A 14,715-nucleotide genomic window follows, 5' to 3' on the forward strand; every position below is an offset into this window, starting at 1 on the left:
TTGTTTGTGGTCTTGCCTTCTGGTGCTTTGGAAAATAGTTTGACCTCCTCTTCTTTGTAGCAGCCCTTTAAATATTGGAACACAGCTACCATGTCTCCCCTAGTTCTTCTTTTCTCTAGACTAGCTATACCCAATTCCTGCAACCAAAAGTTTTGCCAACAGGTTTGAATTAAATTGAATTGATGAAAGCAGAAGATTTTGAAGGCAGATTTTAGAAGTAGAGATAAGACTCATGGAATGGAGGATGCCTTTGGAGCTCAGTTCAAAAATCCCTTCATGGAATATGATTCCACCATAACATTATAAAAATGTAAAAATATTATGAGTGTATGAAACATTTTTTTGAAAAGAATGTTTACTGTAGTGTTAGGAGAATGCATTTTACTATCATTTGTAAGCATCAGAATGGAATAAACATCCAGTGTGGTGTAGAGGTTGGTGGCTTAGACTAGGTCAAGGAGACCCAGGTTTAACTTGAAATTCAGTGGATGATCTGGTCCGATCACTCTTTCTAAGCTCAATCAATCATTATAATAATAAGGTTCATAATAAGGTGATCTATGTTAACTGAAGTATTATTAATCCAGTTAGCGTTACATACCAGTTTGATGGGTTTCTTTCTGTTTTTAGCTTGGAAAATGCGACTTGCTATAATGGGACAACAAATAGAAGTTTCTTTCACATCACATTTTGAAGCAGAATTTTCAGTACTTGTATGTAACAGGACCAACTTGCATTCATGCAACTCTACTGGAAGTCCCAAAGCCCTTTCATTGGTTAGTGCAACTTTTTTTTTGTTTCAAAGGTTCTTAAGCAAATCCAGCATGAAGGAGATAGGCCTGCCAAATTCATTTCAGCTAAAAACACTAAGAAGTATGCAATCCATGAGAAATATCTATGTTAGAAAGAACTGTATATCTATATATACTTACCATGGTCACAATTATTGACACATATGGACATATGTTCTTAATGCTGCAATATATTTAAATCATAGAGAACAACTACATGCAGCTGGATGTAGCTATGATGGAATATAGTGAGGAAAAACTATGAAAAGCTATGGCAAATCTAGACAGCATTCTAAAAAGCAGAGACATCACCCTGCCAACAAAAGTGTGTATAGTCAAGGCTATGGTGTTCCCAGTTGCAATGTATGGCTGTGAAAGTTGGACCATAAGAAAGGCTGAGCACCAAAGAATTGAGGCCTTTGAACTATGGTGCTAGAGAAGACTCCTGCGAATCCCTTGGACTGCAAGGCGATCAAACCGGTCAGTCCTAGAGGAGATCAACCCTGACTGCTCTTTAGAAGGCCAGATCCTGAAGATGAAACTCAAATACTTTGGCCACCTAATGAGAAGGGAAGACTCACTTGAGAAGAGCCTAATGCTGGGAAAGATTGAGGGCAAAAGAAGAAGAGGACAACAGAGAATGAGGTGGCTGGATGAAGTCACTGAAACAGTAGGCATGAGTTTAAATGGACTCCAGAGGATGGTAGAGGACAGGAAGGCCTGGAGGAACATTGTCCATGGGGTTGCAATGGGTTGGACATGACTTCGCAACTAACAACAACAACAACAAAGTAAGGAAGTGGATTCCCAGGAGGAAGGGGATGTACTACATAAGTGTAAGAGGCAACACAACCCCTCTCTAATAGCTCACAGAATATATTGTGGTTGCAGATAGTAGAGTTGTCAGTCTGGCAAGATTGTGTGTCTTTATGTGTGAAACAATAAACACTCAGCTCAGAAGAATCATCACATGTCATGGTCTGGGACCCGTCAGTAGGCAAAGGATTTACTCTTTAGACATATATTTTTTAAAAATCCTGAAATGTTTTTTAAAGCTATGCTGGGAAATGATGATTTGAAGACAAAGTTCCCATACTGACTTTTACATGCCCCCTCCTTCCAATTTTTCTCAGTATTTTCACAGTCAGCAATTGCAGCTATCATAAACACTTACTTCTTCTTCACAGAGTTGAGAGGATTTTTTAAAAAACCACACCCCTATTTTTCTTTCAGTGCTTCCAGAGATTACTACACCTGGATATTCAGTATACAAAACAATATGCAATATTGTATAGTGTTTAAAATGAAATATTTATTAAAGGATTGGCTGCCAAACTCTTAAGTCTGAGACTGATTTGAATAAATTGGAAATCCCCTTGTAGCTTTTATACCAGAGACCCAGCAAAGATACAGTATTATTTTTAGGGGTGGGGATGGGATCAACATGATTGTATTCAATAGTCTCTTTTGGGCAGTATGTAGAGTATTTTCTCTCTGTGTCTCTCTGTCTCTCTCCCTCCCTCCCTCCCTTTCCTTATTTCACATTTTGGAAATCAATGTGTCTACTGACTGGCATCTATGTTCCCTATGATATCAAGAAATGGCAATTTCAGAAATTCCAAGATGATTTCCAGAGTTTGAGAAAATAAGACATATTCCCATGTATTCCCAAAATGTTAAAACAATTAACAAGCACATTCAGATGACTAGCATAGTAAGCCACTTGATGAACATGTCAGGAACAGTGAAAGCTGCATTAGTGTAAAGCTACTATGTTTGTGAAACCGCAGAATGAGTGACAGGCAACAGATCAAAAAGATTATGCGGCTTTATTTTCTTGAAGTTAACTTGGTTTTGACTTGTATTTTCCAGAGTGGATTAAGTTTACCATCTGTCAACATTTCAGGGAAACCATGTGGCTCAAACGTCTGCATTAAGGTATATAACTTTTGGATCTGCATGCAATTAATAACTAAAAGTGTGTGTGTGTGTGTGTGTGTGTGTGCGTGTGTGTGTGTGTAACACATAAAAGATAAAAATCACAAAATCTCACCTTAAAATACAATGACATTAACAATCTGGGAAATGATTCAGCATTTTTAATTATGCAAAGCAAGTATCTCTGGCTGTCAGAGACAATATTTTCAAAGCTTTCTCAGAGGATGTTCTGGATTCAGTCCCTGCTTTGTTTGGAAGTGAATTTCTCAAGATGTAGAGAAATCAGAGCCCAAGTGGTGGCCAAACACATCAGCTGCCATTAAAGCTGGGCAGGATGGGAAAAGCCTTCGTACCCTGAGGAGCATGAACTGAGGGAAATCCCAGCATAAGTAGCAGCAAACCCAGCAGCAAACCAGTTTTTTGCATTTTTAATGGCCAACTGAGGACAAGAGCATGCACATAAAGCAGTAATAGTAAACACACCTCTATAAATCAACCAGCTAAATGCAAACATTAGGAGCAGTAATTTACTTTGCAGGCAGGAAATGGCACAAAGAGTTGGAAAATTCCCTTTCTTCTTCCTACTTTTAGGTTTTGGGTATATAATCTGCTGGCCAAAACATCCATATGATCAGTGTGTATTTTGCTGCCTCAGAGCATAGCTCATCCTGCCTAATCTAGCACCATTATCCTTGGGTGTGTGTATATCAGAGGTAGTATTCAGCAGGTTCTGACCAGTTCTGGAGAACCGGTAGCGGAAATTATGAGTAGTTCGGAGACCCAGTAAATACCACCTCTGACTGGCCCTGCCCCCATCTATTCTCTTCCAGAGGTGGTATTCAACAGGTACTGACCAGTTCTGGAGAACTGGTAGTGGAAATTTTGAGTAGGTCGGATAACCGGTAAATACCACCTCTGACTGGTCCCGCCCCCATCTATTCTCTGCCTCCTGAGTCCCAGCTGATCGGGAGGAAATGGGGATTTTACAGTAACCTTCCCCTGGAGTGGGGTGGGAATGGAGATTTTACAGTATCCTTCCCCTGCCATGCCCACCAAGCCATGCCATGCCCACCAAGCCATGCCCACAGAACCGGTAGTAAAAAAATTTGAATCCCACCACTGGTGTAGATAGGGATCCTGAAAGTGGAGTTCTAAGTGGAGTCAATGCCTTTAATTTGCTAAATTTCTAAGATTTCTAAGTTTGCTAAGTTTTCTGTCATACTTCTGTTCAACTAGTAGCACCAACAATTACTTTCAAGTAATCTTCTGATATGGTATTTTGCTTCAAAGTATTTTGTTTATAAGTTCAGATTTATTATTTCTCTGCAGCTATCATTGTCACAAGTAAAAAAAAAAAAGCAGAGAGGTATTTCTGAGTGCAGTGAACTTGAGGGAGCACTTTTCTCTCTAAAGAATTTTTGCAGCTTTCATATGGTTGATTATCTTTTTTTAAAAAAAAAAAACAATGATAAGCTTCTTGTTTGAACAGAAGTTCTCCACAAAGTTCCTCATCATTTGCCAACATAAGGCTTCATGAAAACTTTGCTGCCAGCTAATGTGATCACCTGGATTGTTGCAGTGCAGAAATGGAGTAGCCTTTGAGCCAGTCACTCTTTCTTAGCCCTTGGAAGGGGGCAAGGGCAAGATACTCTTGAAAATGCTGCCAACAAAACTTCAGGGACAGTCACCGGCAGTTAGGAATGACATGAAGACCCAAATACACTGTACATACCCAATGAGAAGATATTTTTTTTCCCATGCAGTCTCTGAACTTCTTTCAAAGTAGGTAAATCCTACGTTGAGAACAGCATTATCAACCATGTATTTTGAAAATGTGTGGGCTTCATCTCCAAGAATTGGGGATTGGCTGGGGAAATCTGAGAATTAAAATCCCCATATCTTTAAGCTGTCAAGGTTGAGAAATAGTATTCTAGAAGTTGTGCTGGCCAACCTCAACCCATTTGAAATCATTCCTATGATAACTCTCCAAGAGTAGTTACCTATTCATGCTGTTCTTTTTAATAAAGGAGAATATTTGTAAATCAGGGTTGAAATGAGGGGTCCTTGGTGCTCTCTGGGCTTGGTTGTTTTGTTGCAGACGTTTCATTACCCAAACTAAAAAACTTTTTTAAAAAAATGTGCCCCCATTTTGTACTTCACTTATATGCTAAAAAAATCCCAAGAAGATATATACTTGGATTTTATTGTATGTTGTCTCTCATGATTATTCAGGAAAATGTTTTCTTTTCTTTTCTGAACAAGGGATGGAGGACAGATGTGGACTATTCTGTTTCTTCATACGTCTGTGATTTACCCTGCAGTAAGTTTCAATAGAAAAAAGGCTACTGTATATGAGATAAGGCAAAACATCTACGGGCTCCTAACAGAAGTGATTTGGGAAGCTAGCACACTACTAAGTGCTTCCCAACTTTGGCCATTTTAAGATGCATGGACATCTACTCTCAGAATTCTCCAGCCCCAGCCCCAGCCCCATGGCTGGTTGAAGAATTCTAGGAGTTAAAGTCCACACATCTTAAAGTGACCAAATCTGGAGAGTTAAAGTTCTCAACCTGTTGTGGTGGGCAGTTGATGTATTTTGGCCTTTGCCTCTTGAACATGAAGGGTTGTTCTGAGGACCCCATGAAGATGTCTCAATGAAGTGAAAACCTTTAATAAATACATATGGACTATTGAGATTGCCATCATGGTGGTAACTGCAAGAAGATAATATGCAGCTACCAAGATTACAGTCATGATGCCCATGTGAGGACAATGTAAGAGAAGATATTGATTTAATAAATAAAACCCCCAGACTTATAGATAAAATCTGACTATGAATGTGATGGTAGGCTAAAGATGAGAACCAGATTGGTGTAGTGGATAAGGCATCAGACTAGGATACCCTGAGTTCTAGTCCCACTTTAGGCATAAAGCCAAATGTGTGACTTTGAGCAGGTCACTCTCTCAGCCCTCAGGAGGAAGCAATGGCAAGTTCTGAAATCTTGCCAGGAAAAATACAGGGTAGTCAAGGCAGTCATCATCAGTCAATGCTGACTCAGAGGTACAAAAAAAGAAAAGAAAGGCTAAGGATTCTCAAGATGATTATCTACGAGATTCAGAGATGTACAGTGTCTGCCTTGAAAATAGACTGTGGTGCACTACAGTATATAGTATAGTCAAACATGAGGTCAGGAAATGACCACAGGAAATATTGTATGGCATTTTTATATTATGTCATAAAATGTCTAATTTTATGTTATAAAATGTTTTATAAAGTTTGCCAAATTTCAGTTCCATGGGAGTCAAGGCTCATTTATTTTAGATGCGCTCTGTAAGTTAGTCCATTTGAGATACCCTAGTTCAAAAATTCTTGCCCTATGATGCACCATTTTGCGCAGTTAAAGGTTGTAGACAAATAGAAGAATTGTAATAGTATGTAGATGAAGCACAGTACTTATTGATTTCTCATTGTTCAATGAATTGTACTGAGGGCAAAAGATACAACAGTATTTTGGGAGCATGGAGGAGCTTTGATAGCTCTGTTTGGCCCAGGAATCATATTCTTATTCTCTGTCCATTCTTATTCTAATAGATTAGGAAACAAAGATTCTTTTGTGTATTTCTAAAGAAAAAGGAATTAAAGCAAACAGATGATAAGAAACACCAAAATATAGAATTCCTTGTGTGTATCACATGTATTTCACCCTTTCTCCCATTCCCAACAATTGAAAATTGGGGCATTTCATTACTTGAATTTCCAGCAAACTATCCACTGGGAGCCTTTCTATATTAGTGGGTTTATTTGCTGATGACAGCAACACTCCTGTGATATTTGGAGTATGTCGACATCCATTTTAACTTCCATTGGATCTTCCACTTTGCTGTCTGAGCATAGTGGTTAATGGTAAATGGCCATGAATCCCTGTTAATTCATTTACATGGTGCTTTTGTTATGAAGTTTGTCGGTCTGTTTTTTCTTCTCAATGATATGGCTTTGACTAGAAGAACTATCAAAATTTAATAAAAGAAAATAATAAGGGCCTACTTATTCTTAGATGAACATCTAAGATACTATTTTGTTTAATTCTAGACTCTTCTACTGGGACTCAAGAATATTATGAATATTCCTTAAGCATCCTCTCTCTCATAGCATTTCTTGCCATATTTCTAATCATGTTGGCTCTCCTTGGACACAAACTTTTGTCAGGTACTGATTTATGCAGCGGAAAAGTCAATAGATGGTTACAATAATGGTTGTAACAATAGAACATTCATTTTAACTGATAGATTTTAATTAATCAACACTGGCTTAGAAGTTTATTAGAAGTACTAACACGTAATCAGTCAATGGCTTGTTATCTTAGCTTTGTATTTTCACAATAATATTCAAAGAAAATTTGCATAGGGAAAATGTACAAGTGCTTTTTTTTAAAAAAAATATAGCTTTTACAATTCCATCATGTAAATTTTCCTTCAAATATTATACTGAATGCTCAGGGCATTTTTCTTTTACCCATTTGCAGAAGCTTATTACAATTGGAATTATTCCCTTTTCAAAGCACCCTTTGTTCTTATTGATTTGCATATATTATGATTTCTGTGTGAAAACTATTTTTATATGAAATTTAATTGAGATCCAGTGACAGTAATAGTAAAATATTGCCTACAAAGAGGAAATAGTAGGCAAGAATTGTGGGTACCAATTCTTCCAGTAATAAATTCATAATTAAATTATTTTAATTTAATTAACTTTTAATGTTGAATTTTAACTTTCTTTGCCTCATATAAATTTTATCTATAGTTTATGTTTTAATATTTTACTTCTACGCCTTCTGGAGTCCCTTTGTGGTGAAAATGAGCAGTTTCTATATTTTTATAAATAAAGAAACAACCAGAGACAATGTCTAAAGCAGCGGTGTCAAACCGGCGGCCTGCGGGCTGGATGCATCATGCACAGACCACGCCCACTCCAGCTCAGTAAAGGGAGACAATGTCATGATACATCACGAGTTTGACACCCGTGGTCTAAAGCATCCTTTATCAAGCATCGTTTTGAGTGTGAGCTTTGCACTCAAATAGTTTATGTCCAGCCAATGCTATCAATGCAAAAGAAGTAAATAAGTACAGCTCCCACCCCCCTTTTTTTCAAATCCTTTTAGAAAATCTGTTCTAGAAGTGAGGTAGCTTTCCCATTAACAGAACACCCCTCAGGGCAGGATCCCTCCCCCAAAAAATATCCATCCCAAAATATCAATTTTGGATCCATCCCAAAATATCCATTTCTTATAAATGGATATGGTTGCTTTCCATTGCCATGTTTAGCGTCCTGGTATGCTACTTACACTCTTTATTTCCTTTTTCCAGGAGGTACTGCATTCCCAAGCCAAACGTTTTCTATGAATACTTTTGGGTATTATATGAGACCCAGAGATAAGAATCGCTAAGGCATTTTTAGATATGCAGTTCATGTCGTAGTTGGCACTGCGTTTAAAAAAATGTGACGACTACCCACAAAATAAGTGAACTTTAAAAAAAAAATTAAAAGCAAATTGTCTGGGGTGTGCCAAGTATCCAAAATGTCTATAAGAAATTCTATACGTACTTATCGACTTTTGGATTACAAATTGAGTCCACCACATGACTGCAATTACCTCTAAATCTCTTTCAAGAGAAGGATTGATCTTTTCTTGCTTCAGCAATAAAAGTTAATATTTCTATGAAATCTCCAGTTTTGTTTACATAATAGATTTGGATTTTATACTTGACACTTACAGAAGACCAATATTCTGTAAATCAATCTTCCCCAGTTTGGTACTTTCCAACTAGTTTGAACTTCCCCTAATCATGCCCTACTGATGTTGCCACATTCATTAGAAAATATAAAGTTGGCTCTATAATTCCAATGATAAAGATTAATAGTATTTTACTTCCCCTTCACACTTGAATGCATCCATAGATATGTTAATATGCCCTGCTGTAATTCCATTGTCTGATATTTCTCCTAAAAAGCTAGATTTTTGTGTGTGGCTTTCCTGTACATGCTTTCCATTTCTGAGTAAGAGGTGTACAAACAAAATCAATGTGTGATTTCTTCAGGACACAATAAGTTTTGTGATACAACTCTCACATTGTCTAAGTAAGACTGTTTATTCAAAATATCCAACTGTAAAAAGCCTTCCAATTATAGTACCTGGTGAATTTCTATGTCTGATGGTTATTTGGAAAAATAAAAGTCATAATATGAATTTATCAGCTGATTCACACATACATGTCATATTGTCATGCTTCCCATAAGTTACTTAGTGATTGATTGATCATGTAACCTGTATTGCAATGTTCATACTGTTTTTTAAAAAAATGTTTTTGAAACTACTGTATGAGCAGTAGTATATAACCTTGTTTATATAATTTGATCTTGATACTGATATTACAGTAATTGTATAGTCAAAATGGAATAATGACATCCCTTTAATTTTGTTATATAAAGGATGCTTTTACACAATACTATAGTCCAAATAAAATGTATTTGGGAACTCTAGTATGGTGTCTCAATGAGTGCAGAGAACTCAATGAGGGTACAGAGATCTCCTTTGGTTGTGATCAATCTCTCAGCCCAGCTGATTTTTTTATACTGATTTTCTTAATTAAAAATTGTGGAACTCCAATGCTGCAATGCACACAAGCAGCCTTTTGCTGCATTTGGAGTTCCATGGAATTTCCCAGGTGTGCCTCAAATAGATAACATAAGGTTTCTTTGAAAATAAAAATGATGAACACCTGCAAATGAGGTGTGTCCATCTACTCAGAAAAAGGACAATGGCAGGCAGTAGTAGCAGCAGAGAGCTTTCTGTGGAATGGCCAGCTAGAGTGGAGTAGGAGGTAACCTCCATGCTTTGGGAACGGTATGGTTTCCAACAGTCATTTTAGAATTTTAACACTCATAACATGTTCTCATTTAATATGTTCAACATGTTTCAGATGGTCCACCAGTTTCCTAATGGTGAGAGATCGTAGTTCTAACTTAATCCACTGCCATCACCATACATGCTCAGAGAAGCTTTCCATAGTTGAATGGTTGGTGGCCATGAGAATCAAGGACAACATGAATTCATTAGGGTGCTGAGATTAAGGGAAAAACTCATCTACTTGCCACCACACAGCCATAAAACTCATTGGAATAGAGCCATATTGTATACACTGCCAAGAATTCACAGAGGAAAGACTATCATAGTGTCATAAAGAGCCTCATCAGTGAAGAACAGTATTAACCGATAACATTTTTTCTCAGTTAATTCTAGGAAGACTCATGAAGAGAAAAGTGTATTACACATCATAACACACAGGTAAGCATGTGTTTTTGTATAGTTCTTTGACATTTTGAAGAATCTTTGCTCTAAAATGCAAGTAACTATTTTACAGTCAGTCTGACCTGAATTCTTAAAATTGGGGATGAATTTTAGTTTTTTTTTTTTAAATATCAATAAAAATAAAAGGTACTGAATTATAGCTAATATATGAATATAACTAAAAAATGACATTCCATAGCTATGAGGCATGGAAAGGTCTAATATTGATAGAAGAAATGTTTTGTTAGAATTACACTAAAATTACAATTATCCCTATGTGAAATAATTTAAAGCTTCTATTTATTTTTAGGTAACATGGTTCCTGAGAAAGATATGAAGTATATACCTCACACTTCTGCCTTGGTAAAATATCATGTAAAGAAACTGTGTACTTGGGGCCATTTAAATTGGTTTAGGATATAAATAATTGATAATTTAAATAAATTAACTTTGACATTTATTATTTAAATTCAGAAAGCCTAGATTAATTTTAGTGATGTTTGGGAATAAGATGTAAATCCTCTCACTCTCCGAATTGATTGTTAAATCATCATTTATTACTCTAGATCAGGGGTGTCAAACTTGTGTCATTATTGCAACATCACATGATGTATCACGACTTTCCCCCCGTTCATTAAACTGGGCATGTGCATGGCCAGCATATGATGCATCCAGCCCATGGGCTGCGAGTTTGACACCTCTGCTCTAGACAATTGCTTGAACCTTTTACCTAGAAATTTCAACTTGAATTCAGTCTCCTGGTTTCAAGCCTGATGCCTTAAACCATTAGACCAAACTAGCTGTCTAGATTCAAAGATTTAGATCATGACCCAGGGGTGAAATGCTCCTGGTTCAGACCGGATCGCTCGATCCGGTAGCGATGGTGGCAGGTGGTTTGGAGAACCGGTAGCAAAAATCCCTGCCCCCCCTCCCCCATGCCCAGCTGAGCCTCACGATCATCAGAGGCTTTTTTTTTTACTTTTAAAAGCATTTTTTCTACAACCTCTTCGGCTGAAAAAATGCTTTTAAAAGTAAAAAAAAGAGCCTCTGATGATCGTGCAGCTAAGCTGGGAAGCTGCATTTTTTCTACAATCTCTTCTGCCAAAGAGATTGTAGAGAAAAAAAATGCTTTTAAAAGTAAAAAAAAAAAGTTGGCCACGCCCACCTAGTCACATTAACCCCCCCCCCACCAAGCCACGCTCACAGAACCGGTAGTAACAAATTTTACATTTCACCACTGTCATGACCCTTAATCTTCACATGACTTTCATGCATAATTGGTTGCCTACAATAATTTCAGCAAACTTTTGTTTTTTTTACAAAAATCTAAGTAGTCACTAGGAGCCAAAAATGACTCGATGACACAGAATTAAGTTTTGCATTTACACTTATCTGCATAACCTAAAATTTGCTTCTGTTAGCAGATCTCAGCACACAAAAATAATCACTGAGTCCAGAATGCTTAATAGTTTATACAATCTGACCATGTATTTCAGAGTATTTCCATATCAGAGATTCATCATGTTTTATCATGTCATCCAGCCATCCCTGTAGTGCTGTTTCACTAATAGAGATGGGTTTTATGTGACCGCAGTGATGGCTGGTGCTATAAGGTGCTATAAATTACTTTGTCTTGAAATATTTTCATCTGTATTTAATTGGTTTGAAATGGCAAGCAGCTGGAGAGCTCTTAAAGCAGCATAAAATATATTATAGAGAGGTCCAATTTGTCCAGGTAAAAGGAATTAAAATCATCCTAGTTATGTATGTTTAGCATTAACTACAATTATGTACATTATTACTCATCATTCTCAGTTTCCCATTAAGAGAATTGGTCTTTCCATGGTTTCATCTGATATAATTCACTATCTTGTTTGCCAATTTAGTAACATTTTATATACTAGTAACTGCAGGGAGAATGCATTTAGGCCTTCCCTATTTCTTTTTGTATGCTTTGTTTTCATATAAATTGAATGGGGAGATAGAGCTGACATATTTTGATAGAGGGTGTTTCCCATTTGGCAAATTCATAGAAATAGTCCTTTTTATCAATACTCTCAGGACCAGTAGCTTCTACTCCTTTTGTGATAGAATATATTCAAACTGTTTTCTATTTATATATTTTTGCCTACATATTCCAGTGAAAAACGATACATTTCCTGCCTTGTAAGCAAAGAATTATTACCTATTTCCTAATGATATAAATTACAGCTACTCCAGCCTGCCAATATTTGCAGAACAAGCTCTTTATAGGAATATATGAGCCAGTAAAAACACACTGGCAGCCTTAGTGACTGATAGAAGTGGAAATGCATAATTGCACTTTTCAAATTGCAGATATTTCAAGAGTCTTGTGTCTCATTTTCTTTTTTCCTCAGGATGAAATAGCACCATTTGTTTTATGTATGAAGAAAAGCAGTCAATTTAGCAGAATGTTGTCACTTCCTGCATCTTAACAAATAATTGAAAGATTTCTCTACGGTAAACAGTTACATGTGTAAATAATCCTTGTGTGTGCAGAGGTCTTCCTTGACTTCAGTAATGTAGGAATAAATTTTTGTGAGGCAAATTCCTTACCCTGTGCCCTATTGTCTCCCTTCCTGAAGTAATTTGATAACAAAACATCTTTCTGTAGACAATTTGACTTTCTCCTAAATCAATGATGGTGCCTGCCCTTTATATTTGTGGAATATGCCCTGTAATGTAAAAAAATCACTGATCTCTATGGTTCTTTCATGTTTTATATACTTTTCCCTTTGAGGATCATTCCATTCAGAATATTACTTCCTATCAAGATAAATAAATATCTCAGAAAAATATGTAAGGAAAAATTATGTATATATATATTAAATTAATAGTCTTGTTTATAATATTTTCCAGTTGTTTGTTTTAAAAAATAAGTTTTTTAAAAGTACTGCTATGGATAGAAACCTAGCACTTAGACATGAACTGGATTTATATAACTGGCAGTGACACAATGTTTTCAGTGTTTAAAGTTCTGGGCATACTTTAGACAGAATTGAGTTCTATTGAATTCTGTGGGACATGTTTCTGATTGTAGCTGTTATGTACAGGTTCTGAAAGAGTTTGTTACTGATTAGTGGGCTGCTCCTATGAACTGTCCATCATCTGCTTCCTAGGATCTAAACTAGCTTTGTCAGACCATTTCAATGTTCAGTGGCATTACGGTAGCATCTTTTGAGACTAACAAATATTCTTGACAAACATTAACGTCTGTGACAACAGCTCACTTAATCAGATTACCTGAAGTTTATGCCTCTTAACGTTTTGTTAGTAGGAAAAGGTGCTACCAAACTCCCAATTTTTGACTACCATAGAGCAATGTTTCTCAACCTTTGATGCATGGATTTCAACCCCCAAAATTCCCCAATAACAATGCAGGCTGGGGAATTCTGGGAGTTGAAGTTCATGTACATCTTAAAGTTGCTGACATTGAGAAACACTGCCATAGATTAACATGGATCTTCTCTTACAAGATCCACAAGAATGCTCCAATTCCTATGTGTCCTCTTTTTCCTCCAGCAGTCCTCTTAAAATCTTTTCACCCTAGTCTCCATCAAAATCTGAACTAGGGGAGGACAGTGGCTTATTGAGTACCTTAAAAAGGTGGAGTTTGGTTATATGGTACCATCTCCAGCTGAGCTACTGTGGCCTAAACTAAGCTTATGAATGGGCTATGTGACCTATTTATATGTGGTTTTTCTTTACATCCAAATTAAACCTTGGACTAGGATTTGACTTTTAGGATTTTAAATTATTGCAGTAATATGCAAAAATGTGTTTATCTTTCTATTCAAACTGTATTATTGGTATTGGCCACAAGGAGATATTTGGACCATGTTCAAATAACTTTGTAAAGTATTTAATATTTAACAGAAATCCAAAGGACGTGTGGAAACATTATTTTATGTTCCCAAATGGGTAGCTGTATAAGTGTTTTGCAGCAAAAGAGACAGCAAGAACATGTGTTCTTTCGTGTCAATGTTTTATATATTACTGTCAATATTTATACTTGCAAAGGAAAATAATAAAATACTCTGAACTCTACAAATGTCAAAAGTTTGTCATTTATTTCTCCTACTGTCATCTATATTCTTGCTATACAGACTTCATTACTCAGGAAAAAAGAGTAAAGTTAACAGGCATGAAAATTATGCTGTCTAGACTCTAAACCATGTGGGATTACTTGATTTACACAGACAATGGTTTCTACAGTCCCCCATCTTCCCAAATGGGAGAAATAGTGAAGACTATAAAAAGTCTGGAGGTAGAGACGCTTTTTCCATCTGTTGATGATTTTGTCTTTGGTTTTCAGAAGGCACATTTCATAGAAGTGAAAATACAACCCATATTGAAACAAGGGAAAGTCTCTTCTGAGACATTTGCCACCCCCCACATTCTTTCTGTGAAGTCAGCTGCTGCTTTTTTGACCATTGTCTAATTTACTGGGGTATAATAATAGTTTCATAACAGTTTCAGACTTGGTTGCTCCTTTGCCACTTTCAGGAAAAAAAATTAGAGACATATGAACCAAATATTGAACATTTCCTCAGTACACGCGGTGCTTCTAGTTTCATTCTAATTAGGTTACTAATTTGTATGGCTTTTATTCATAATTG

At 36.5% G+C, this 14,715-nt stretch overlaps 1 protein-coding gene across 4 annotated transcripts in view; it reads left to right on the forward strand.

Annotated features, from left to right (window-relative positions):
- The window catches only part of IL17REL (interleukin 17 receptor E like), a 66,894-nt gene extending 52,747 nt beyond the window's left edge, over window positions 1-14,147 (forward strand). Inside the window, exons 13-19 of one of the 4 annotated variants that reach the window (XM_087874228.1) lie at window positions 631-776; window positions 2,664-2,729; window positions 4,992-5,049; window positions 6,820-6,936; window positions 10,018-10,072; window positions 10,386-10,438; window positions 12,454-14,147. In XM_087874228.1, the coding sequence (XP_087730354.1) occupies window positions 631-776; window positions 2,664-2,729; window positions 4,992-5,049; window positions 6,820-6,936; window positions 10,018-10,072; window positions 10,386-10,389 (446 nt within the window). In that variant the 3' untranslated portion in view covers window positions 10,390-10,438; window positions 12,454-14,147. The remainder of the gene's footprint in view (window positions 1-630; window positions 777-2,663; window positions 2,730-4,991; window positions 5,050-6,819; window positions 6,937-10,017; window positions 10,073-10,385; window positions 10,439-12,453) is intronic. The other 3 variants (XM_060687152.2, XM_087874230.1, XM_087874229.1) reach the window with 3 other exon arrangements.
- Window positions 14,148-14,715: the final 568 nt, after the last annotated feature.

Source organism: Pantherophis guttatus, chromosome 7 (genome assembly GCF_059756535.1).
Source record: "Pantherophis guttatus breed Tessera chromosome 7, ASM5975653v1, whole genome shotgun sequence".
NCBI lineage: Eukaryota > Metazoa > Chordata > Lepidosauria > Squamata > Colubridae > Pantherophis > Pantherophis guttatus.